Raw genomic sequence first — 27,849 nt, 5'->3', positions numbered from 1 at the left:
AGGGGCGACGCGTCCCCTAACTCCCTCCTCAGGGCGCCTCTCCCCAACCCTGACGACAGGGCCAAGAGGTCTGCTGTACAAAACAGGCCGGGGTCAAGGGTCCAGTCACTGGTGAGCTATCGAGCAGGGAGGAGGCCAGGCCAGCCCCAAAGCTACTTCCAGCCCCAGCTGCAGAGGCCAAGCGCCATCAAGACAGGAGTCCAAGCGCTGCCTCCAGAGCCTGCCTGTCTGGCTCAGAGTCCACGTGGACAGGGCCCCAGTCAGCATCTGACCAGAAGGCCCTGTGCTTTCTCCCTCGGTGCAGCTCAGACTCCTTTGGGAGAGCTGGGACCAGGCTGCAGCAGGAGCAGAGAGGCCCCAGGGAGGCCGGTGGGGCCTGGAGCTCTGTGATGAGATGATGGAACCACCATCGGCCAAAAAAAAAGATAGGAAAGAGTCCAGTCTGCTGCCCTGGAGCAGTGTCTTGGATAAGTTTCTGCAGGAGGCGGGAACCAGAGGCGGCGAGGATAGAGCCAGGCAGCAGCCCTCCAGACTGAGGGAGCCTGGTGGGGGAACCACGGCGTCTCCTTCCCCTGAAGACTCTGCATGGCCCTGGCCAGGCTGGAGGGGAAGAGGAGGCCAGGGACTGGGGGCTGTCTCCCTTAGGTCAGTTGAGGGAGGTGCAGACCCAGACCCTCCCAGGCTCTGCAGGGCCTCTCCCCTCCCTCAGGCTGCATCCCAGCCCCAGCCTCTCTTCAAAGCCCGGAGCTCGCAGGCAGGTAGCAGGTGAGGTCAGTCCAAGATGGGGGTCTTCCCTCAGAGCGTGAATGGAGGGATGAGAGGGCAGGAGACAGGACAAGCTGAGGGCAGGTCAACTCCTGGGCTGTGATCCCGGCCTTCAGGGTCCCTGTGAGTGAGCGACGGGACAGGGGAGGACTCCCCATCCAGAGACATCACCCCCTGGCCGCAACACAGAGCTTACTGTAGAGCCCACAAAATCTAAGAGAGAGAGAGAGAATTGGAGAAAGTCAGAGGCCACCCAGCACTGGGGCTCCGTCAGCCACTCCTCAGGGCAAAGCTGGGCAGAGGGGTGAGCTGCCCAGGTTCTGAAATGCAGCCAACCCTGACTAGCTGGAAGGCCTTGAGCCAGCCATTCGACCTCTCTGAGCCCCAATTTCCTCATCTGTAAAATGAACATAATAGCCTACTTCTTCACAGAGTGATTCTGAGGGGTTAAAAAGATGTAAATAATGCCAGCCGAGGGCTTTGCACAGTGTTTGGCACATAGTAAATAGTGGAAATGACACCAAAGTATAGCTTACTTTTCTTCCAGAGGTCTTTGGCTCAGAACTGAATGCTGAGGCTCACTCACCTTGAGCTCCCAGTGAGGGAAGGAAATCCCCAGATGCTGAAGGAAGGCAAACTGGGGCTCCCTTATGTCACTTTTAACACTGAGCTGTTAGGGCGCTTTGGGGAGGAAGGAGAGGACGCTGAGCGGGCCAACCTCACACCAGTCACAACCCCAAACCTCTTCGGAAAGGCCACGTGGCTGTCTTAGTCTTGCACTTCTGGAAGCTGCCACCAGAGGGCAGGCTCCGACCTCACACCAAGACCATAGAAACCACCGGGTGCCAGTGTCTCCAGGGACAGGAGCCTCAGAGAAGGACAGCAGCCCAGGAGGGCCCTGAAAAGGGGACTGGCAGCAGGGAAGAGCCTGGCCTTTGGACTTGGACCTCAAATCCTGGCTCCACCACTTAGGTAAGCTTGGGCAAGTTACTGGACCTCTCCAGACCTCGGCTTTCTCATTTATAAAATGGTGGTCATAATGCCGGCCTGATGGGGAGCTGTGAGGAGTGACAGCTTTCACTGAGCATTCACCACTGCCCCGTTATAGGCACCATCTTTCTTCCTTGCAGGACAGCCCTGTTAGGTGGTTCCATTCTCACCACCCTCGTTTTTTGGGTTTTTTTTCCCTTCATTTTCCTTTCAGTTTTATTGAGATATAATTGACATACAGTACTACAGAAGTTGGAGGTGTAGAGCAGAATGACTTGACTTACATTTTGTGAAAGTATTAGCAAACAATGTTTTTCTAATTTAATAAACACTTTATATAGCAGTTGGTAACCTCCATTTAAAACATGTTAAATTTACCAAACATAACATTACCTGAAATGGGCTGTGAAACCCTCAATATTATTTGGTGCTCTGAAACTTTTTACATAAACCACAGTTGGGGGAGTGCTGATTCATGAGACAAATTCTGCTCTTTTCTTCTTTCTCTTACTCCACTGTCACCACCAACACATGTTAGACTGGAGGCTGAGCCCTCCCTGTCATGGGGAGGCAGAGGAGGAGGCCTCATGGTAAACATGGACTGGGACAAGGGTTGGCAATAGATGCCTCTAAGATGTGAAACATCTGACTTGGATTAGGAGGCTTCTCAGGAGGATGAAATGAAAGGGTTGTTCTGAAGCTGGAGCACCTCTCCCCATCCCTTGTCCCATCTTATGATGACAGTTCTGAGGGGTTGGTCTGGAATGTGCATAGATGGTGGGGACTGGGGGACAGTGCAGGCCTGGACTGGGCTCAGGTGGGGTGAGTCAGGTAGAGTCTGGGTGTCAGTGCTTAGCACTGGGTCAGGTGTCCTTCCAGTCATCCGGTGTGCCTGTTTGTATCCAAGTCCAGTTGTACTTGGAAGAGGATGGAGACTATGGACCACCCCATAGATCAGGTCTCTGAGTATCCTCGGGGGATAAAAAGGACCTCAGTCTTACTTTTTTTTTTCCACCACCCTCATTTTAGGTAGTGCAGGAAACTGAGGCTCAAAGAGGTCAATTCATTTCTTAGCTCAACCTGCTTCCAACACAGACAACCTGCCTTCACAGTCCAAGGGTATTCACACCACAATACTAGAGTAACTCCTGCCAAAGGAGATAATAACCCTCACTGTCATTATCCCCATTTTACAGATAAGAGGCTCCAAGAGATGAATGTAATTAAAGGAAAGTGATGAACATACACCCAGCGCACGCTAAGAGCTCAAGGAAGGGTGAGACGACGAAATCCGATTTCCCATGGCAGAAAACGGGCACCCAGACAGACAGGGTGTCTCCCCTTTCTCTAGGGGCAGCATGGGCCCCTGGGTCAGAGGACTGACCTTCCTTTAGAGAGCAATCTGGAATTATCATTGCAATTGTGAGTGTGCAATTCCACTTCTGGAAAGACACCAAGAAAACAGAAGGCAAGGACAAAGATGGTCATTGTAGCATTGCCAGTAATAGTAAAAACCTGGGAACCTCCCTAACAGCCCCTACAAGGAGAACAGTTAAGAAACTATAATTCCTTCATCTTATGTAATGCTAGGCATTGGATAAAAACGACAAGATGGCTCTCCACAGAATGATAAAGATCTTTAAGATGTGCTCTAGAGTTGAGCGCAAAAAGCAATCTGAGGATTTGTTTTGGACAGATGCCTCTCCTATATTAGCAGATAACACTACCATATATTTCACAAAGGGACATACGTAGATACACAGGTAAGCATCTGGTAACAGTGGTTATCCCTGAGACTCTGGCCTTAGGTGTCAGCTTTTTCTTTATTGTATATTGTTACCTGATACATATGAAAGTTTATGTGTACTATACTAGGTATAAAGCATACTGCACCAAACATCTGTGGGCTCACCATGCAAGTACTTAACTCGCCAATAGTTTGTACACAGCCACCTGTCCCCCACCTCATGTCCTTGCTTCCCTGCTTCCATCCCAGCTACAGAGAACCACCATGATACCTTTTGTATTGATCATTTCTTTGCTTTTTTAAAAAACACGCAATATTACCATATATATATATATATATATATATATATATATATATATATATATATATATATAAACTCTATTTAGCATAGTGTTACTTAGTTTGTTAACTCAAAAAAATTATGTCATCTTCTGGAATTTTGGTTTTTCCCCTCTCAATATTATGTTTCCAGGATGTATCCATTCATTCCATTACATAGAACACGTTCATTCATTTCCACAGTTGTAAACAATTCTGTGATGTGAATGTATCACCATATATTTATCCATCCTCCTGTCAATGGCCATTTAGGTGGTTTTTACTGTTTGCTATTTTGAAACTGCGGCCAAGAGCATTCATGTACATTTCTCCTGGGTTTATACTCATGGGAGGGTTTGCTGGGTCAGGCGTGCAAATGCTCAGATTTGAGGGATAACCTCCAACTGTCTCCCCGGCAGTCGGCCTCTCTGTTAAGATTTCCACCTTGTGCTTCACTTGACTTTGAAGGTGCCCCGCCTGGCGGGGCCGGCCTCGCCCACCTCCGCACCCCGCGACCGCCAGCGGCCCACCCGGAAGTGCGCGCCTGCTCACCTTTGTTCTCCTGCTTGAGCTCCTCCTGCAGCAGGTCCGTTTGCCGGTTGCCCAGCACGAAGGCAAGGAAGGAGAGGATGAGGGCGTTGAGGATGCCGATGATGGCCAGGATGTACGCCCAGCGCACCGAACAGTCCCCCAGGGAGTACTTCCCGGTCTTGGCCCCACACATGTCCCGGATCGTCTCGGCGTCCCAGCCGTCGGGGAAGATCATGCAGCCCAGCACAAGGCACAGAGCTGAGGGGGCGCCAGGCCGAGCCCACCGCCAGGGTCAGGAAGGAAGAGAGAAGGGGAAGATTACTTCCCAGAGCCTGAGGACCACCAGGAGGCCCCCTGAGGCTGGGCCCCGCTCCCCCGCATCGCCCATCAACCCAAGAGCTTGTGAACCACCTCCTGTGGATCCAGAAACTCTAAACCCTGGGAGGGCCTCATGCCTTGGGGAGCAGAAGCTTTCCAAAGCACAATGCCATCGCCTGCCCCCATCAAATCAACTCCTCCTCCGGTAAGCCCTTCTGGAAATAGGAGAAAATAGCAAACCAGGGTCACCTCCCTCAGCTCCCTTTAGCATCTTGGCCACGCTTACCCTCTCCCATCCTCACCATTCTTTATTTTTTATTTTTGTCATTTACTCAACAACTTTTTATTGAGAGCCATTTTCTGGGCTCAGTAGGCCACCTCCAGCTGTGACCTTCCCCTCCTGGCAGTGAGTTTGTGACTATGTCCACTGGCTTTATGTTGCCCTTTTTAGTGCCCGACAGTCCACCAGCGACTGGGTTACTGTGTCTGAGACCTGAGGTCACCACAAGGCTCAGGTTGGGGCAGAGGGGCCCTTGACCCCCCACCAGGCCCACAGGTGCTTAACCTGGGTTTTAGATGACGGTGATGACAAAGTGGGAGTGGCAGTCAGTTCTGCCCACTGTCTAGGAGGCGCATCTCGTTGCCAGGGTGGGGAGAGGGACACCTGGCTTTGCCATCTCTTTCCCTCATCTACCATACAAGGAAGTGCTCCCCACGGCACAGGCTCTTCCCTGCCTCGAGTTCTGCCTCCTCTGGCCTCACCCCGACCTTCTAACAGGACAGTCCTTCTGCACTTCCCTAGGGTGCACTCCTTATACGGACACAGGGCGCCCCTGACAGCACTGTGATCTTACACACACACACACACACACACACACACACACACACACACACACGTTGGAGCAGGCCTTCCTCCCCTCTCCAACGCGCTCGCCTTCTCCAAGACAATTCTTAGCTCGAGTGAAAGACACCTCTAATAAATGGCTGGGGAAAAGAGCTTGTGGCAAAGGGAATGGCAAGTGCAAAAAAGCCCTGAGGCAAGAATGAGCTTGGTGACTTAAAGAATTCAACAAGTTTGAAGATGCCCTTTAGATACCCAAATGGAGAAGGAAACTCAGGGAGAAATCAGGGCTGGGGATATAAATGTGGGAGCTGTGGCATGTAAATCCCTGGGAATGGACGTTATGGAAACTGAAGAGAAGGCCCAGGACGGAGCCCAGGGGCGCTCTAGCAATTATGGGGTGGGAAGAGAGGAGGAGCCTACGGAGAGGGCTTGAGCCAGCCACCTTCCCATATTTCCCTAACACTTTTCAGGACCCTCCAGGACCCTGGAGAGGGGAGGAGGGTCAAATGCCAGGGATGGAGGAGTGGGAGACGAGGCGCCTAAGTCCTTCACATCTGCAGGGTCCTTTGAGGAGGACGGGGAGCTGCACTCCCACCTCCCCGTCCTCGGCCCTGAATCTCCAGCTTGAGGCAGGGGTGAGGAAAGAGCCTGGGAGGGGCAAAACCCACCCAGTCCCTCCTTCTCCTCTCCCCAGTACAGTGTTTCCTCTCCTGCCCAGAGCATCCCCGTCGCCATGGAAACCGCGGCAGTATCTTGCAGGTGGTCCTCCTCCCTCTGCAAGCTCAGCGTTCAAAGAGGTTTTCTCCAGGGGCTCTGCGCCTGCACGTTCGCTCTGTCTCGCTGCCTCATCACTTACGTGTCTCTCTAGTCGTGTGTCTCCATTCCTTTCTCTTCTCCACCCTTTTCATCTGTTTTTGCCTCTCTCTCCACACCCCTCCCCCTCTCTCTCCAGCTGGTCTATGCGGTGCTTAATCCTCAGTCTTGACCCTCCCTCTTCCCTTTTCTCCTTAGATCTCAGCATCTGACGTTCACTTAACACCCCTCCTCTTCTCCCTGCCTCTTCTTGCTTCTCTTCCTTCCCTTTATCTATGCCCTCGTCCTTTCCTCTCGCTGCCTCTCCCTTCATGTATTCCACAAATAAATTCTGAGTGTCTTCTATGTGTCAGGCATTATGCAGGGTGCTGGGGACACTGCCAGCCATGGTTTCTCGTCCTCAGGAGCGGAGGTGTGTGGAGACGAATCAAATCAAATCAACACACAAATAGAATATTTATACATGTCAGGGAGCGACTGGAAGGAGACCCAGGATGACAGGGCACTCAGAGAAGGCGTGCGGGGGGGGAACCTCTCTCTCCATCTCTCACTCACTCTCTCTGCCTCCTTTACTCTGCAGTGTTTTAGGTGGTGGCTATGGGGCCCCAGAGGCTGCTCTGGGAACGACAAACACCCAGAAGTAAAGCAAGTGGAGAAAAGCCAATCAGACAGGTTTCCTGAGACCTGGGGCAGGAGAGGAAGAGACTTCTAGGGACAGCATAGACCAGGTAGGTGATCAAGAGGCTCAACGATCAGGAGGTGGAATAACTAGAGACAAGGCAGCCTTCAGCATCCTCATGTGCTGGATGAGGAAATCACGGCTGAGGTCTCTGGAGTCCAAGTTCAAGTCTCTTGGAAATAATGAGCTGGCTGAAGAGCCACCTGCTATAAGGCATAGACACAGGTGCAGGGTGCAGGGTGGGGTAAGTGGGGTGTATTGTGGGATGTACAGCATCACCCCTGGCCTCTACCCACCACCCACAGTCATAGTGGTTAAAAAAAAAAAGAGTCTTAAGACACTGTCAAATGTCCCCTTGGGGGCAAAGATGTCCCTGGTTGAGAACCGCTGGTCTAGGGGAAGGGGCCCTCGGATGGGGCACCGATATCCAATCACCCTAGAGTCGGCTGACTTCCCAAGCAGCCAGGTGGTGTTGGATAAATTTAAGATTAATAATATTACTGTTATTAATAATATGATAACGATAACAAATAGTATTGAGTGCTTAACTATGTGCCAGGGTGTGAAGCTCCTAACATGCATGATCTCATTTAATCCTATAACGAATCTGAGGCTCAGAGGAACTAAGTAGCATCGTATCCATGTCACACAGCTAGGAAGTGGCGGGCTCCGTATTCAAACCCAGACAGGTCTTTATTTAATGTTTCTCTCTGAATAGACTCACTTTTTCTTTGGCCGTGCCACGCGGCTTGTGGGATCTTAGTTCCCCAACCAACCAGGGACTAAACCCAGGCCCTCAGCAGTAAAAGCTCGGAGTTCCAACCACTGGACCGCCAGGGAATTCCATAGACCCACTTTTTAACTGAGAGGCATTTACTTTAAAAGTAAGCTTTATATCACTATGAAAGAAAAGGAAACCAGGATCACTTACCATAGATAGAAGGCAACTATAAACATAAGTATAGTACAAACAAAACATTGTTCTTAGGTTCTAGCTGGATACTTTTACCTGCCAAATGATCTGAGACACCTCAGAGCGCCTTAAAAAGGAAGGAAATTCTGATACATGCTACAACGTGGAGGAATCCTGAGGACATTATGCTAAATTATATGAGCCAGTCACAAAAGGTCAGATACTGTATGATTCCACTTACAGGAGGAACCAAGGGCAGTCAGATTCCTAGAGGCGGAAAGTAGAATACTGGTTGTCAGGGACTGGGGGCGGGGCACGGGGAGTTAGTGTTTAACGGGGACAGAGTTCTGCATGTGAAAAGAGTTGTGAGGACAGATGGTGAGGGTGGCTGCACAACAGTGTGAATGTTCTTAATGGCACAGAACTGGACATCTAAGAATGGGTAAAATGGTAAATTTTATGTTATGTGTATTTTACCAAAAAAAAAAAAAAAGAGAGAGAGAAAGAGGAAGGAAGGGAGCGAGGGAGGAAAGGGAACACAGAAAATGACACGACGTATTCTTCTCATGGATGTGTATGTAAATGCACACAAAAAGATCAGGAAAGATAGAAATTACGTTTATAACAATGGTGGCCTCTGGGCAGGGAGCGGGTGGGGACTTTAGCCTGTTTGTAATGCTTCAGCTCTTCACGGAGTGAATGTATTCATGTATTACTCATAAAATTTTAAAAACATAATTTAAAATATTGGTTTTTCAAAGAATCCACATATATACATATGTAAGCTTGCATGTCCATAAACATTTCTGGAAGAATACAGAAGCAACTTAATGATGGGAACCTCTGAAACACTGCCTGGGGTGGAGGAGGAAAGGAGGGAGACGCTTTTTATTCTCTGCCCTCCTGCACTGTTGGAAAGTGTTTAACGTTTGCATATATTACTTTTATGATAAAAATGATAATATTATGTCCAGTCCTTTGCCACCTATGTCTGGCCATGAAATCTTCTTACACTTTTAAAATATAATTAAGCAACTAAAGGAAAGTTAAAAGGAAAAACAATACTTGAGTTTGGGTAATGAACCTAGGATGAGACTAAAAAAGTGATGAAGTTAAGAGAAAATATACAATATACGTGGGTGTTTGTTTCCTTTAAAGCTTGTGGTGTAAATGTGCCTTTATGTAAAGCTTTTTAATTATGCATTTTATGCTTAGCTATTTTAATAGAGTTTTATTAAACCATTTATGACACCATTACACTATCCTCAAGGGACATACACTGAGCCGATCACTCCTAAAGGGAGGGCTTTGTTTATGCTCAGCTGTCCCCTCCATGCCTAATGCACCCCAGCTGCTACCCATTACTAGGGGGTCAGATTGGATGTCCCCCAGGGCTTTCTGTCCCTGAGCAGACTCCAAAGAGGCTTGATATGGACTGAACTGTGTCCCCATAAAAGTCATATTTTGAAGCCGTAAACCAATGTAAGAGTATTTGTGGAAGGGGCCTCGGAGAGGTAATTAGCGTTAGATGAGGTCATGAGAGTGGGGACCCATGATGGGATTAGTGCCCTTACAAGAAGAGATACCAGAGAGCTTGCTCTCTCCCTGCACCTACCACCTGAGGACACAGCAAGAAGGTGGCCGTCTGCAAGCCAAGAAGAGGACCCTCACCAGAACCAGACCATGCTGGTCTGGAATTCTAGGTCTTGGAATTCGAGTTTCCTGAACTATGAGAAAATAAATGTAAGCCACCCAGTCTATGGTATTTTTTTTTTTTTTTTTTTTTTGCGGTACGCGGGCCTCTCACTGCTGTGGCCTCTCCCGCTGCGGAGCACAGGCTCCGGACGCGCAGGCTCAGCGGCCATGGCTCACGGGCCCAGCCGCTCCGCAGCATGTGGGATCTCCCCGGACCGGGGCACGAACCCGTGTCCCCTGCATCGGCAGGCGGACTCTCAACCACTGCGCCACCAGGGAAGCCCCTATGGTATTTTGTTATGGCAGCTATATGCAATAACTTGGATGCCTCTTAGAGTCATAACATTGGGGAAAACTGTGATTCCATTTATATAACATTCACATTGATAACCCTGGTTACTTCTAAGGAGGGGATTGAGGAGCCAAGGACAGGACAGGACGGAGACCTTGCACTGCTAACCTGCTACACCTTTTGAATTCAGGACCACGTGAATAACTTACCTACTGAAATCTTAAGGTAGGTGGGAGCTGACCACTAATAAGTGACTATTGCCAGAGATTTTGTCACTCACTTGGAATGAAATAATTGAAGCAACAAAGAATTGCAATGCACAAGCCAAATGGAACTCACAGAAATAATGAATTAATCACAAAAAAAAACATAAAACTGAACATCTCTAGACCCCTTTTGACTGAGCTTGCCAATTTCTAGGAATTTATTCTAAGAAAATGCTCAAGGATCTGCTCTAAGATTTAGCTATGAGGATGTCTATCACATCTTTATTTGCAAGAAAGAGAAGAAGGAAGAGAGGAGGAAAAGAAGGGAGGAGGAGAGGGAGAAATAAAGGAAGGGAGGAAAGAAAGAAGCAACTAATTATCCAACAACACAGGAATATTCTTTCATACCATGGAATACTACTCCCCTATTAAACTATACTGAGGAAGATTTAATGATACAGAAAATACTTATGATATGTTAGGTTTCAAAAGGATGTGAAAAATAACGTGCAATATAATTTCATTTTGGGAAAAAATACTTACATAGTTATAGCAAATAGTTATATAAAATTTACCACATCAGGAACTATGCTAAGTATTTTACACACATTACTTCATTTAATCCCCACAACACTCTGTGGAGTAGGTACTATTATTATCTTCTGTTTACAGTTGAGGACACAGAGGCACAGAGAGGTCATCCAAGTTATCCAAGGTCACACAGCTGGTAAGTTACAGAACCAGGATTTGAACCCAGACAGTCTGGCTCCAGAGTCTGCTCATAACCAGTACTCTATACTGTTATGACTGCAGACCAACAGTTAAGTTGACTGTTTCTGGGAGAGTGAGATTATGTGTGTAATCTTGGTCATCTATATTCTCCAATTTTTGTACAAAAAACACGATAATTTTACAAAGCTGTAAAAGTCCTAGAAAAGGTGAGATATACAGAGAAGCAGTATAGCACAGAATGCACGGATGGCTGCTCGTATCCTTTGTCTTCTATGAGTCCCTTCCTCACATTTAGGAAGGTTTTTCTACAAAGAACCAGGCTGATTTGGGGGCTGAGAGAAGCCCGGAGAAGGACCTGTGTCGGCACCACGACCACAGCTTTCCAAGGGAGCGCCTCCCCAGGCCTGGTGCACTGGGGGGCTGTAGGGAGACACCCCACACACACACACCCTAAGAAGGAGGTTGTCCTCACGTCCCTCGCACCAGCTCTGTCCTGCCCCCCAGGGCAGAGGCTTATCGTACAAGGGAGACCAGACCTCTCCTAACAGTCAACCCTGCCCACTGGATTTGAAGATCCAGGCCCAATCTTAGTGCCTCCATCAGCTGGGGAGCTCGGAGGGGACGGGACTCTCGTGCCTGGGCTCCCTACATCCCATCCAGCACCCAGATTATGGGGACACCCTGACTCCTCCATTTCCCTCACCCCCAATCCAGTCCACTTGCAAGGCCGACTGTCTTGACCTCCAAAAAATATCTCGGACTGACCTCTTTTCTCCATCTCCACTGCCACCATCTGTCCAAGCTGCCATGATCTCCCTCCTGGAAGACCGCAGTGGCCTCCTAACTAGTTTCTCTGCTCTCATCCTTGCCCCATCATCTGTTCTCCACTCAGCATCCAGAGTGAGCTGTCGAAAGCAGATGGTGCCATTCCCCTGCTCAACACCCTTCAAAAGCTTCCCACTACGCTCAGGATAAACCCTGATGCCTGGTCCTGGCCTGTGTGACCCACAGGCTCACCCCACTTTCCCCCACGCCATCCGGCGTCTCGATCCGTACACTCCAGCCACCCTGGGCCTGCCTTCTAACCCTAACCCTAACAACATTTCTAGTTCAGCCCCCCTGGAGGGCTTGGCACTGACTGTTCCCTCTCCCTGGGACACTTCCTCCAAGCCATTCAGTCCCCGGCTCGTGGTTCCTGATCTTGAGGAAACTACTGTTTAGTAGGGGGACTGTTAGGAACACAAATAATTGTATCTGTTGTCACAGATGCTGCTATGGAGAGATGGGACACCCATCACTTTGTGTGGTAATTATTTGGAAACAGTATTTACTTCACCACCCCTGGGCCGAGCCTGCATGGAGCCCACACACAGCCTCTTGACAACCTTTGAATCCGCTGCATCCCCCACTACCCCGGCTCGGCTCTGCCACACTCATCTCCAGGGCTCGGTCAGAAACCTCCCGCCGCTCTCCCCGCATCCTGCCTCACTCCTCCAGTCTGGCCCAGGCCGATCCAGGTGGCTCCATCCCTTCCCCGTCCCTCTGGCTCCTCCAGGCAGCCGTCCTTTCTCAAGGCTGTTCTTCTCAGTTTCTCTGTTGCTAATCTGAGCAGCTGCTCTGGCGCCTCTCTCCAAGCCGCCTTTTCTGGCTCCTCCTCGACCTGCATCTTAAAGGTTGGTGTTTCGAGGCTGTCTCCTCTTTTCCCTCTACATGCTCTCCCCGGGCAATTTCACCCACACTCAGACTGACATCTAACATCTCCAGCTGAGACCTCTTTCCTCGGTTCGAGGCCAGAATAGCCAACAGCTGGTCAGAGCCCTCCTCCTGTGGGTCTCATAGGGACCACAAATTCAGCATTTCCCAGACTGAGCGGATCTCCCTGCTGTGTCTTTTAGGAATGTCATTCCAAGACCAAATTGTTCAACGAGAGGACCCTGGGTCACGTGCAAGGCCTGCCTGTCCTCACCCCGCCCCCCCACACACACACCTACTGGGCTCCTAAATAGGTCTCCAGTTTTCTCCTCCTCCCGTCCCCCGGCCTCAGCCCCTCTCACCTGGACCACTGCCACTGCTTTCCCCCCAGGCTCCTGGTCTCCCATCAGGCCTCCATCAGTCCCTTCCCTGCAGCAACTGCCCAAGGCATCTTTCTTTTTTTTTTTTTTTAATTTATTTATTTTTGGCTGTGTTGGGTCTTGATTGCTGCTCGCAAGCTTTCTCTATTTGCCGTGAGCGGGAGCTACTCTTCGTTGTGGTGCGCGGGCTTCTCATTGTGGTGGCTTCTCTTGTTGCAGAGTACGGGCTCTAGGCATGCGGGCTTCAGTAGTTGTGGTGCGTGGCTTCAGTAGTTGCAGCTCGCAGGCTCTAGAGCACAGGCTCAGTAGTTGTGGCGCACGGGCTTAGTTGCTCCGTGGCATGTGGGATCTTCCCGGACCAGGGCTCGAACCCGTGTCCCCTGCATTGGCAGGCGGATTCTTAACCACTGTGCCGCCAGGGAATTCCCCAAGTCATCTTTCTAAACCCACATCTGGCCCTGGTCATTCCCATGCCTACAAGTAATTGCCTATAACCTAAGAATAAGACCCCAAACTTCAAGGCCCAACTTTCAGAGCTCCCCTGCTTTTCCAGGTGTATTTCCCAGTTCTCCCCACTTTTCAACCTTTCCTCCCTGGTTGTAGCACAGACCATGGAATGTTGGAACCAAAGGGTTATGACGAAAGTCACACGACAGCTAATAACAATTGCTATTTGGCAAATTGGGTTTCCTTTCTGCCAGGGTGTGTACACACATTCTCAATCAATCCTTTAACAGCCCCAAGAACTAGTTACTATTATAGTCCCCATTTTCTAGAGGAGGAAACTTAGAGTCAGAAATTGTATAACCTTCCAAAGGACACTTAGTTGGTAATGCCACACTCAGGATTCAAATTCAGGTTGGCTGACTGCTGAATATGCTGCCTCCAAAGGAGCGGGTGGTGGAGCCAGGACTTAAATCAGAGCTTATCATTCAGGGACTTCCCTGGCGGTCCAGGGGTTAAGACTCCACGCTCCCGATGCAGGGAGCACAGGTTCGATCCCTAGTCAGGGAACTAAGATCCCATATGCCGCACTGCACGGCCAAAAAAAAAGAAAAGAGCTCATCATTCACTCACTCAATAGACACTTATTAAGCACCTACTATGTTCCAACCCAGATTCCTGATCCAGGGCTCTCCTTTATGCCATTAAACGGCTTTGGGATAAAAGGTTGATAATGATGAATAACATGAAATGGAATGAAAAGAATAAGAGGCTGTCAGAATAAGAACAGTTCAGCCCTCATCCTCTTGACACCTCCAGCCCATCCTCCCTACCAACAACCAGATCTATGATTCCCTCCCTGCTCAAAACACTCCAAGGCCGTTCTAGGAGCCATACTACACTCAGGAGCCATATAGGAGGGAACTGATGATTTGCTTATGTTGAGAAAAAACAAATTTCACCATGGGGAAAACATCCATAGACAAACTCAAAAGATAAACTGGGAGACAATATTTGTAACATATCACAAAGAGCTAACTTTTTTAATTTATAAAGAGTTTTTACAAATCAAAGAGGGAAAATACCATTAGCTTGGTAGAAAAATATTTCTGAACTGACAGTTTACAGAAAATATACAGGTACACCTTGGAGATATTGCGGGTGCAGTTCCAGACCACCACAATAAAGCAAATATCACAATAAAGCGAGTCACGCAGATTTTTTTTGGTTTCCCAGGGCATATAAAAGTTATGTTTACACTATACTGTAGCCTATTAAGTGTGCAATAGCATTATGTCTAAAACAATATACAAACTTAAAATACTTTATAGCTAAAAAAATGCCAAAACAATTACAAAGATCACTGATCACAGATCACCCATAACAAATATAACAATGAAACAGTATGAAATATTGTGAGAATTACCAAAATGTCACACAGAGACACAAAGTGTAGCAAATGCTATTTGGAAAAATGGCACCGATAGACTTGCTCAACACAGGGTTGCCTCAAACCTTCAATTTGTTTAAAAAAAAAAAAAAGCAATATCTGTGAGGTTATTCACTAAAGTGAATTGCAATAAAATGAGGTCGGCCTGTATATATAAAAGATGCTCAACCTCATTCATAAAAGAAAGACAAATTACTACCATAAGAGAGTACTTTTTCCCATCAGTTTGGCAAAAATAAAATATTTGATAACACAGTTGGCAAGAATGCGGGGAAACAGGTACCCTCATACATTGTTGCTGGAAGTGTAACTTTGCGTAACTTCCACGGAGGGGACTATGACTGGATCTGTCAAAATTGTAAACGTAAAGACCATTTAATCCAGCAATTCCACTCTAGGTCTTTATTTTATCCTTATACTTACATATGTATCAAATTATATACAACGTCATCCACTGAAATACTGTGATAGCAAGATATTGTAAATAACTTAAATATTGATTGCATAAAAGATGACACATCCACACAAAAGTATATTATGCAGCTCTTAAGAAAAAAGCAGCTCTCTGTACACTGATCTGGAACAATCTCCAAGATGTGTTGTTGAATTTAAAAAGCAAGACAAACCAAGTGTTTAGTATGCTACCATTTGTGATGGTTTATAAATATGTCCACAACTTTTTAAATATACTTCCTTTCAAGAGGAGGAGCTGAATTCTCCTCCCCTTGAATGTGGGCTGGATTTAGTAACTCACTTCTAACAATAGAGTGTGGCAGAAGTGGTCTGTGATATCTGAGATTAGAACATAAAAGGCATTTGCTACGACAAAGGAGGCAAGAATGTACAATGGAGAAAAGACAGTCTCTTCAGCAAGCAGTGCTTGGAAAGCTGGACCACTGCATGTAAGTTAGTGACATTAGAACACTCCCTCACAGCATACACAAAAATAAACTCAAAATGGCTTAAAGACCTATATATAAGACACGACACCATGAAAATCTTAGAAGAGAACATAGGCAAAAGGTTCTCTGACATAAATCATAGCAATATTTTCTTAGATCAGTCTCCCAAGGCAAAAGAAACCATCAATAGGGCTTCCCTGGTGGCGCAGTGGTTGAGAGTCTGCCTGCCAATGCAGGGGACACGGGTTCGTGCCCCAGTCCGGGAGGATCCCACATGCCACGGAGCGGCTAGGCCTGTGAGCCATGGCCGCTGATCCTGCGTGTCCGGAGCCTGTGCTCCGCAACAGGAGAGGCCACAACAGTGAGAGACCCGCATACGGCAAAAAAAAAAGAAACCATTAACAGAATGAAAAGACAACCTACAGAATGGGAGAAAATATTTGCAAACCATGTAACTGACAAGGGGTTAATATACAAAATATATACACAGCTCATACAACTCAATAGCAAAGGAACCAAATAATCCAATTTTAAAATGGGTGGAACACCTAAATAGACATTTCTCTGAAAAAAGACATGCAGATGGCCAATAGGCACGTGAAAAGACGCTCAACATCACTAATTATTAGAGAAATGCAAATCAAAACTACAATGAGGTACCACCTCACACTGGTCAGAACGGCCATCATTAAAAAGTCCAGAAATAACAAATGCCGGAGAGGGTGTGGAGAAAAGGGAACCCTCCTACACTGTTGGTGGGAATGTAAATTGTTGCGGCCACTACGGAGAACAGTACAGAGGTTCCTTAAAAAAGAAAAAATAGAGGGCTTCCCTGGTGGCGCAGTGGTTGAGAGTACGCCTGCCGATACAGGGGACACGGGTTCGTGCCCCAATCCACGAAGATCCCACATGCCGCGGAGTGGCTGGGCCCGTGAGCCATGGCCGCTGAGCTTGCAAGTCCGGAGCCTGTGCTCCGCAACGGGAGAGGCCACAACAGTGAGAGGCCCGCGTACCGCAAAAAAAAAAAGAAAAAATAGAGCCACTGTATGATCCAGCAATTCCACTCCTGGGCATGTATCCAGAAAAGATGAAAAAGATGTGGTATATATATACAATGGAAAACTACTCAACCATAAAAAAGAATGAAATATTGCCATTTGCAGCAACATGGATGGACCTAGAGAATATCATACAAAGTGAAGGAAGTCAGACAAAGAAAGACAAATATTATATGATATCACTTACATGTGGAATCTAAACATAATACAAATGCATCTATATACAAAACAGAAACAGACTCACAACTAGAAAACCAATTTATGGTTCCCAAAGGGGAAAGGGAGGGGGAGAGAGTGGTAAATTAGGAGTCTGGGATTAACAGATACAAACTACTACAATACATAAAATAGATAAGCAACAAGCATTTACTGTATAACACAGGAAACTATATTCAATATCCTGTAATAACCTATAATTGAAAATAATCTGAGAAATATATATATATATAACTCAATCATTTTGTTGTACATGTGAAACTAACACAATATTGTAAATCAACTATGCTTCAATTAAAAAAGAAAAAAGGCAGTGGGATGGCCAAAACAGTCATGAAAAAGAACAAAGTTGGAGGACTCACACTTCCTGATTTGAAAACTCACTACAAAGCAACAGTAATCAAGACAGACTGTTACTGGCATAAGGATAGACATACAGATCAGTGGAACAGAAGTGAGAGTTCAGAAATTAACCCATGGTCAATTGATTTTTGGCAAGGGTGCCAAGACCATTCAGTTGAGAAGGAACACTGTTTTCAATAAACGGTGCGGGGACAACTGGAGAGCCACATTCAAAAGAATGAAGTTGAACCCTTACTTTACACCATATACAAAAATTAACTCAAATGGATGAGAGCCCTAAGTGTAAAAACTAAAACTATAAAACGCTTAGAAGAAAACAGAGGTAAATTTTGTAATCTTGAGTTTGGCAATGGATTCTTAGAAATGACATCAAAAGCACAAGCAACAACAACAACAACAAAAAGAAGAAAACAGAGGTAAATTTTGTAATCTTGAGTTTGGCAATGGATTCTTAGAAATGACAAAAGCATAAGCAACAACAACAACAAGATAAACTGGACTTTGTATAAATTTAAAACTTTTGTGCTTCAAAGAACACCATCAAGAAAGTGAAAAGACAGCCATAGAATGGAAGAAAATATTTGCAAATCATATATCTGATAAGGGACTTATAACAAGAGTATAAAGAACTCTTACAACTCAATAGTAAAAAGAAAAATAATCCAATCTTTAAATGGGCAAAGGGGAAGGGAATGAGGGGAGGAAAGAAATAGGTGAGAGAGATTAAAAGGTACAAACTTCCAGTTGCAAAATAAATGAGTCATGGTTATGAAATGTACAGGGTAGGGAGTATAGTCAATAAATATATGTTTATATGGTAACATACAGTAACTAGACATCATGGTGATCATTTTGAAATATATAGAAATATCAAATCACTATGTTGTATGATAGGAACTAACAGTGTTGTAGGTCAATTATACTTCAAAAAAAAAAAAGAAACATAGAAAGAGAGAACAGACTTGTGGTTACCAGAGGTGGGGGTGGGGGGAGAGGCAACTGGATGAAGGCGGTCAAAAGGTACAAACTTCGTTATAAGGTAAATAAGTGCTAGGGCTGTCATGTACAGCATCAAAAATATAATTACCACCGCCGTATGTTATATATGAAAGCTGTTAAGAGAGTAAATCCTGAGAGTTCTCATCACACACAAAAATTTTCTATTTCTTTAATTTTGTATCGATATAAGACGATGGATGTTCACTAAGCCAAATCATGCTGTACACCTGAAACTTATACAGTGCTGCATGTCAACTGTACCTCAATAAAACTGGAAGAAAAACATGGGCAAAGGATCTGAACAGGTGTTTCTCCAAAGAAGGTATATAAATGGCCAACAAGCGCATGAAAAGATGCTTAACACCACTAATCATTAGGGGGATGGAAATCAAAACCAGGAGTTACCAGTTCACACCCAGTAGGATGGCTGTAATCCAAAAGTCAGATAATAACATAAGTGTGGATGAGGATATGACTAAGCACCTTCACACACTGCTGCTGGGAAAGTAAAATGGTACTGCCCCTTTGGAATACAATCTGGCAGTTCTTCAAAATGTTAGAGTTGCCACCTGAGCCAACAATTAGACTCTCAGGAATATATCCAAGGGAAATGAAAACATGTGTCCACACAAAAACTTATACACAAGTGTTCATAGCAACATTATTCATAATAGCCAAAAAGTGGAGACAATCCAAGTGGCCATCAGCTGATGACTGGATAAACAAAATGCAGTATATCCATACAATGGAATATTATTCAGCTGTAAAAAGGAATGAAGTATTGACCCATGCTGCAACATGAATGAACCTTGAAAACATTATGCTAAGTGAAAGATGCCAATCACAAAGACCACATATTATATGATTCCATTTATACAAAATGTCCAGAACAGGCTTAATAGTGGCTGCTTAGAGGACAGAGAAGATGGGCATGGTAGGCTTAAGGGGAGAGAGCTAAAGGATAGATATAAGGTGTCTTGAGGTCATGTAAATATCTTAAAATTGATTGTGGTAATGGTTACACAACTCTTTAAATATACTAAAACCCACTGAATTGTACACTTTATATGTGTGAATTGTGTGGCATATGATTTAAATCTCAATAAAGCTATTACCAAAGAAGGGGGGGTGGGCATCATACCTTCTTATTTCTCTCTCTCAGAGCACTCATTCTGAGGTCTCCTCCAGCCGACCCCAGCTAAGGTCTTGGGTGCAACTTCAGGAGACACCTCAAGCCAGAACTACCCATCTAAGCACTCCCAAATTCCTGTGACTCACAGAAACAAATGCTTGTTGCTTTCAGCCACTAAGTTTTGGGGTAATCTGCTATGCAGCAATAGATAACTAATATACCATTTATTTTTTTAAAATATAGTTTGAATTTGCTTGTATATTTATGGGATTTCTTGGAAAGGATACTCAAGAAATGGTAAAAGTGGTTGCCTCTGGGAGGAGACTTCTGGGAGGATCACTGAGAAATGAGAGCAGGGAGGAGACTTACATCTGATTAAACACCATTTTATCTTTTGAATTTTGTTTCACGTTCATGTATTAACTTTTCCGAAAAGTAAATGAAAGTCTGGAAAATTTTTTAAAGATTAAAAAAAAAAAGTCAACAACTATCTGCTGCTTATAGATAAAGTCTAAACTCCTGACCGTGGCTTAGAAGGCATCCGCAATCCAGCCCCTGTCCACCCTCCCAGTCTCAGCTCTCATCTCCCCTTGTGCTAATTGTTTGTGGTGCCCAAAACACACCAGGCTATTTCCCTCCTCCACACCTTCAATCATACTGTCTCTTCTGCCTGGTTCCCCTTCTCATCCTTTTTAAGACTCAGCTCAAATGCTGTTACTTTTTGGAAGACTTCTCTGGCTGTCCTTAATGTGTCAGAAGTGTGTGCCCCCAAGATACCCTTGCATGATTCAATCATTTCATGTGTCATGCCACAGTGTGATGATCCAACTTCTTTCCTGCCTCTCCCATTAGACTATGAGCTTCCTGGGAGCGAGGACTCTTACTCAGGATTCCCTGAGCCTAGCATAGCCTGACACACAGAGGAGGCTGTCAGTAAAGGACTGATGTGAGAAAGAAAGGAAGGGAATAGGGAGAGAAGGAGCAAAGCAAAAAATGAAAGAAGGGAGGGAGGGAAGGAAGGTGGAAGGCAGGAAAGAAGGAAGGAAGGGAGAATTGGGGGAGCAAGAAAATGAGGGAGGGAAGAGTGGGAGGAAAGAAATTCCCCCAATGTGCTCAGCAGTCTCATCACATACAACAAAGACTCACTGGATGAAAAAAAATCCCAAACCAAATCTGAAACATAAGCCAAGGAAGTGGGGAGGGATGCGGATGCACATTCTAAGCTGTAGTGACACTGCTGCTCCTACCTCAGAGACCCCTTATGATTTAGGACACACATCTGGGAGGCTGGAAGATGCTCACCTCTGGCGCACCAACCAGCCCCTGCTGCCACCTCTACCATCAGTCTCCCCAGCTTCCACTATATCTCACATGTGCTGTTTGCCACAGTGATTCTAGCACTGGGCAGTGCCTGACACATAGTAGGCTCTTGACCCTGAATAAATGTGGTCAGAATCACCTCCCCTCTGTGGATAGAGGAGTCTCACTTTGTGAGCATGGATTTGTCTCTTCTCTCTGGGACTCAGTTTTTTTATCTGTACAACAAGGGAGTTGAGCCAGCTGATTGGTAAGACGCTTCCCAGCTGACAGTCTATGACTTCTTAAGGCCTTTGATCATCTCAGCAAGTCCAAAGTCTTTCACTTGAATAGCAAGGACCCCTCACAAGCTGCTCTTCACTCAGACCATGTCACAAGAATAACAGTGACCATTTACTGATTGTTCACTGTATACCAGGAACCACACTCAGCATTTCAGCCCCATGGTTTCATTTCTTTCTTTCCCTCACCTCTGAAGTAGGTACAATAATCACCTCCATTTTACAGATAAGGGAACTGAGGCTCAGAGAGGAAACCCACTTATCCAAGGGACACAGCTGGGAAGTGGCAAAGCGGGAATTCTAAGTCCTCCACCACTTCCCCACACTGCCCCCTCGGACCCTCGACCAGGCTTCCAGTCTGAGTCTCTACTCCAGCCAGCAACCTCCCCTTGGCTAACCTCACTCAGCCCACAGGTAAACACTGAGTACATACACCCGACAGTTGTAACTTGTAATCTGTGTATTCACGTCCTGTGTTCCAGTTCAGGGGTAAAAACAGGTTCTAGATCCATTTAGACTCATGTGAAGTTTCAGCTCCTCCTTTCACTAGATGTGTGACCTTTGGACAAGTCATTTTAACAGATCAACAGTAAATGACATAACGAATGTGAAAGTATCTAGCACCCCGAAAATGGGAAAGACCAGGTAAAGAGTAGCAGAGATATCCTGAGAAGCCTTGAAAAACTGACCCCTGGGACTTCCCTGGCGGCGCAGTGGTTAAGAATCCTCCTGCCAATGCAGGGGACACGGGTCTGAGCCCTGGTCTGGGAGGATCCCACATGCTGCAGAGCAACTAAGCCTGTGCGCCACAACTGCTGAGCCCGCATGCCACAACTACTGACGCCTACATGCGTAGAGCCCGTGCTCTGCAACAAGAGAAGCCACTGCAATGAGAAGCCCGTGCACCGCAACGAAGAGTAGCCCCCGCTCGCCACGACTAGCGGAAGCCCACACACAGCAACAAAGGCCAAACACAGCCAAAAATAAATAAATTAATTTTTTTAAAAAAGAAAAGCTGACCCCTAACTCCACAAAGAGCCACCTGAGTCTCCCAGCCTCTCTACTTAGCATTCGACTCTTCTGGCAAATTCATCCTGTCTCTATTCCCATCCTGAATGTTCCTTTATAAATCCTTGGGCTTTCTAGTTAGACAGACTGAGTTACAATTCTGGCTCCCCCACTTAACCCCTGTATGACCTCGGACAAATGACTCTTTCCTTTCAGAGGCTCAGTGTTCTCATCTATGAAATATTCATAGTGGTACCTACCCCATAGGATTGTTGTGAGGATTCAATGACAGTATGCATGTAAATGTTTAGCATATGGTCAAGCATATAGTAAAGGCTCAGAAAATGTTAACTATTTTTTCCTGATTATTAACAGTGGTAGTAGCTTCGAACTGCCTGCTGATTAAATCCAAATTTTTTGACCCAGTACTCAGAGCCTTGCACACTGTAGCCCCATCATTCCTTCCTGGTCTCTTTCACTGCTGCTCCCCTAAGTGGATGCCACACTCAAGCCAGATGTGGCTTTCTCGCCTCTGTGTCTCTCCGTCCATGATCTTCCACTCCATTCAGAATGCTCTCTCACAACTCACACCTGTCCACACCCAGCCCCACTCAAGCTTCACCTCCCAACTAAGACAGTATCCTCCTCAATTGCCCTGGGCTTCCACAGCACCTAAAGCTGAGCACATATTAGTGCTCAGACTGTCCAGGATGAGGCCTCTGTCTGCACTTGTCTAACCCATAGTAGCCCTCTTCCAGTGGTCACACCTGATTTCCCTTTGTGGGAATTTATCTTTCTCCCCTATCAGTTCATTAGTCCCAGGAATGGGTATGTGGCCGAGACCTTAGACAAAGTCACACTGATTAATTAAGAGGTAGGCACTTGACCAAAGCTAGACAATCAGAATCAGCCCTGGAACTTTTGCTGGAACCATTGAATAAAAGCTCTTTTTTTTCCCACAGGCATCGCTAAGCTGAAGCAATGTAAATTCAGAGCTGCTGGTAGCCTTACTTATAACCTTCAAGAGAGAAGTGAACTCAAAAGTAAGCCAACACAGAGGATCCAGGAAATGGAGACTGATTGATTTTTTTTTAATATTTATTTATTTGGCTGCACTGGCACTCGAGATATTCGTTGCTACATGCAAACTCTTAGTTGCAGCATGTGGGATCTAGTTCCCGAGCAGGGATCAAACCCAGGCCCCCTGCATAGGGTGTGCGGAGTCTTAGCCACTGGGAAGTCCCAAGAGATTGACTTTTTTTGGAGTATAATTGCTTTACAATGTTGTGTTAGTTTCTGCTGTATAACAAAGTGAATCAGCTATACGTATACAAATATTCCCATGTCCCCTCCCTCTTGCTTCTCTCTCCCACCCTCCCTATCCCACCCCTCTAGGTGGTCACACAGCACCGAGCTGATCTCCCTGTGCGATGCAGCTGCTTCCCACTAGCTATCTATTTTACATTTGGTAGTGTATACATGTCAATGCTACTGAGAGACTCATTTTTAATGATGTTATTTGAGCATCTGGATCCATCCGTGTGTGAAGCCAGTACTCTTGACTTTTAATGTATGTGAGCCAAAAACACTACCCTCTTTACCTTATTTTAATTTACTTAAGTCAGCTTGAGTTGGGTTTCTGTCACTTTTCACTGAAAGACTGCTGACCAATATAGTGATTCAGCTAGATGGTAAGCTTCCTGAGAGCAGGGATTGCCCACATGCTGCATGGCATGGCCAAAAAAACAGTTTGAGTAAATGTTCACTTGAACAAGAACCATACAACAGGCATTCTCTTTTTTTTTTTTTTTTCTGTCTGCACTGCATGGCATGCGGGATCTTAGCTCCCCAACCAGGGATCAAACCTGTGCCCCCTGCAGTGGAAGCACAGAGTCTTAACCACTGGACCACCAGGGAAGTCCCTCTAATTCTTATCTGATACAAACAAGGCCCTCTGCTTCTCTGCTGAGGATGACTGATTTCTCACTTTCTGAGTGGAATGATCTTGGTGAAAGAGTTATTCTAGGAACCCCACAGCCCTGAAAGAGATACTTTAAATCCACTAATCTGACTGATTAGTCCCTCACTGTACAGATGAGAAAACTGAGATTTAAGCTAAAAAGTGGTTGCTTAACACTAATGGTGAGTCACCGGCAGAATTAACTAAGACAACCCTCCCCCGCCAGCACAATCCCATGACTTGTAGTCTAGTGCTCTGGCCTCTGCCCCTTTTTTAAAAAATAAATTTATTTATTTTTATTTATTTATTTTTGGCTGCATTGGGTCTTTGTTGCTGCACTTGGGCTTTCTCTAGTTGCGGTGAGTAGGGGCTACTCTTCATTGCGGTGCGCAGGCTTCTTATTGAAGTGGCTTCTCTTGTTTTGAAGCACGGGCTCCAGGCATGCAGGCTTCAGTAGTTGTGGCACGTGGGCTCAGTAGTTGTGGCGCACGGGTTTAGTTGCTCCGCAGCATGTGGGATCTTCCCTGACCAGGGCTCAAACCCGTGTCCCCTGAATTGGCAGGCAGATTCTTAACCACTGCGCCACCAGGGAAGCCCCTGACCTCTTCCCTTTATTAAGCAAAGTAAGTCAGTCACTTACCCAGAGCTCAGAAATCTCTAAGTAAAATACAGTGAACTGCTCAACTCTGATAACTCCCCTCAGGGGTGGGGCGAAACACAAGGGAAAGAGCACTGGACCAGGAGTCATGACTAGTTTACTCTATTACTGGCTGTGTGACTTTGGGTAAGACCTTTATGTCTCTAGGCTCAGTTTCCTCTCTCTATAATGGGGGTGGAGGAAGGCAGGGTTTGAAGAAGCTGATTCCTAAGATCCCTGAAATTCTATATTTACATGGGGGTTGTTGGATAGTTCATCAAATCCCCAAGATTAAACCCACATGGATTACAGAGAATTGGATGGATTACAGAGAACGGGAAGGCCAAGAGGTCAGTAACCCATCTGCAGACTACAAATTAAGGTTCAGGATATGGGAGTTCCAGCTGAGCATATATTCTTTCCAGCTCACCTTTTAAGAGTAGAATGGAAATCACCTTCTGGGTACTGATAAATATGGAGATACGTCCCACATCCTACAATTCTCCTTTCTCACTTTCTCCAAAATCTTAAAAGACCTCCATCTAAGTCAATTGGAGCAAGCCCACTAGAATGTCCACACTGAATAAATGCTGCCTTCTACAAGGTAGTCCTTTTGGGAGTTTGAACAATTTTTCCAACACGCCAGAAATTCCTCCCAGCATTTGTAACAGTCCTCTTGGGGAAGCAAACCAGCCTCATGATTTTGACTTCACACCTTGGCTTTCATCTCAAGTGACAATTCTCAATTTGACCACCCATTGTATTTTCTCTTTTTTAAATTTTTTAAATTAATTTATTTATTTGGTTGTGCTGAGTCTTAGTTGCAGCAGGGGGGCTCCTTAGTTGTGGCTGGTGTGCTCCTTAGTTGTGGCATGTGAACTCTTAGTTGCAGCACGCATGTGGGATCTAGTTCCCTGACCAGGGATTGAACCTGGGTCCCCTGCATCAGGAGCGCAGAGTCTTAATCACTGTGCCACCAGGGAACTCCCATCAATTGTGTTTTCTACACTTGGTCATTTCCAAAAATCATAGTCCTCCTTTAAAAAATGGAGGTTTGGGACTTCCCTGGTGGCGCAGTGGTTAAGAATCTGCCTGCCAATGCGGGGGACACGGGTTCGATCCCTGGTCCGGGAAGATCCCACATGCCGCGGAGCAACTAAGCCTGTGCGCCACAACTACTGAGCCTGCACTCTAGAGCCCGCCAGCCACAACTACTGAGCCCGTGTGCCACAACTACTGAAGCCCACGCACCTGGAGCCCGTGCTCCACAACAAGAGAAACCACCGCAATGAGAAGCCCGTGCACCGCAATGAAGAGTAACCCCCGCGCACCGCAACTAGAGAAAGCTCGTGCGCAGCAACGAAGACCCAATGTAGCCAAAAATAAATAAATTACTTAATTTAAAAAAAAATAGAGGTTTCCCCTCAAGGACGATACACCCCACAATCCAAAGACAATTTCCTACAATGTTTTGAGGAGTGGAACCATCAGCAAGTGACAGAACAGCTTCTTCAGGAGGTCTCTTTTGAACGGGCTGACACTTGTTGAATATCCTGAGGTGCTTATTTTTAAAAACCATCTCTGCTGCATGATCATCACACTTTCCCTTCTCTTTCTCAACTCTGGAAGGCTCTAAACATTTTCCTTCACCAGCCTTCATTGGCCCTCCTCCTCCATCCCTGCCATCCCCTGGCCCAACTGTCCTCAGCCCAGCTCTCCTCCCTGCCTGCAATTAGGCAAATGCCCAAGTTGCTGAATCTTCAAAATCTGTCTTCGATTGAAAGGTAGGCAGTGATGGGGGGACTCTCATGGATCCTGGAAAACTGTCTCAGCAGTTCTTACTCCCAAAAGGCCCTTCTCTGGTTTTTAGGGCAAGGTGTCTGTCTTAGCCAAACATTTCAGAGGGTCCCAGAGACTCATTCCCACTAGGCATATGGCACCAGAACCCTTCCTGCCTTGGTGGGGGAGGGAGGCTGGAGACCTGCTCTCCAGAGGCCCATGTTGCCAGGTGTTGTCAACCACCTACACTTCAAACATTGGACAGACACTATAGACAGCCTTCTCTTACCACCACCCTCCATCTATTCCCAACTTTATAGTTTATAAATTACTCTTTCATGAGTTCTTGGACTCTTCTCCACTGTTTTACAGATGAGGAAACTGAGCCTCAGAGAAGTAAAGTGAAACATCGAAAATGATAACGTTAGCAAGTTAAAGGTCACTGTCAGATCTCGATTCCCCATCTCTTTTTTTTGTTTGTTTTTAATTTTTTAGGTCGCCCCGTGTGGCATGAGGGATCTTAGTTCCCCTACCAGGGATCAAACCCGTGCCCCCTGCATTGGGAGCACAGAATCTTAACCACTGGACCAGCAGGGAAGTCCCTCATGCTTTTTTCAATGCAACAGAAGTTGCTCACACCTAGAGTAAGTCCTCATTCAGATAGTTATTTCCCTTAAGAACCAAGGGTCTCTTTCTCAGAGACCCTCAGAAACTCAGACATAATGCTCACCCATCAATAAACGCAATCTGCCCACATCCAAGCACACAGACCTACAGACCCAGTTCTAAGGCTATGCCCTCTGCCCCAAGGTGTCTCTCTCATAGAATCCCCTCCCCAGTGGCTGCTTAGAGTCAGCGAAGGAGGTGTGTCTTTAGACAGAGGAGCAGAATCTGTCTCTGACTCCTCCAAGAAGGGGTCCTGGAAGAAGAAGCCCCTTCCTCAGCGTCTGTTCTAGGAGTCCCACCCCCGCCCCTCCCCTACCTGCCAAGAGCTGCATCCAGGCGCAGATCTTGTAGACCGTGGCCGTGTTGCAGAAGAAGAAAAGAGCAAAGCAGGTGATGCAGCCGAGGATCAGCACCATGGAGAGCAGCACGAAGAAGGCGGCCGCCTTGAAGGCGCCGGACGGGATAGTGCTGAAGTCGGTGAACGAGCCGCGGCAGGTGAGCTCGCGGCCCGCCAGCCCGCTGCCCACACAGTAGTGGAAGAGGCCGAAGTAACCAGGCTTGGGGGTGCTCACGCTGTCGCCCACCCAGTAGGGCTGGATGAAGACCACCACGTTGATGATGGCGAAGCAGATGGTGAAGATGGCCCATAGCACACCGATGGCCCGCGAGTTCCGCATGTAGTGCTCGTGGTAGAGCTTGGAGGCCTCCTGCGAGGGCAGCAT

The 27,849-nt window shown here is 46.5% G+C and overlaps 1 protein-coding gene across 1 annotated transcript; it reads right to left on the bottom strand.

Annotated features, from left to right (window-relative positions):
* Positions 1–877: 877 nt before the first annotated feature.
* LHFPL4 (LHFPL tetraspan subfamily member 4) lies at positions 878–27,849 on the bottom strand (the record flags this gene model as incomplete). Its single annotated transcript, XM_079712533.1, has 3 exons — positions 878–978; positions 4,373–4,609; positions 27,444–27,849. The coding sequence occupies 3 exons, from the start codon at positions 27,847–27,849 to the stop codon at positions 878–880; spliced, it is 744 nt and encodes a 247-aa protein (XP_079568659.1).

Source organism: Hyperoodon ampullatus (genome assembly GCF_949752795.1).
Source record: "Hyperoodon ampullatus genome assembly, chromosome: 10".
Classification (NCBI taxonomy): domain Eukaryota; kingdom Metazoa; phylum Chordata; class Mammalia; order Artiodactyla; family Ziphiidae; genus Hyperoodon; species Hyperoodon ampullatus.
This window is presented reverse-complemented; position numbering and strand designations above follow the sequence as displayed.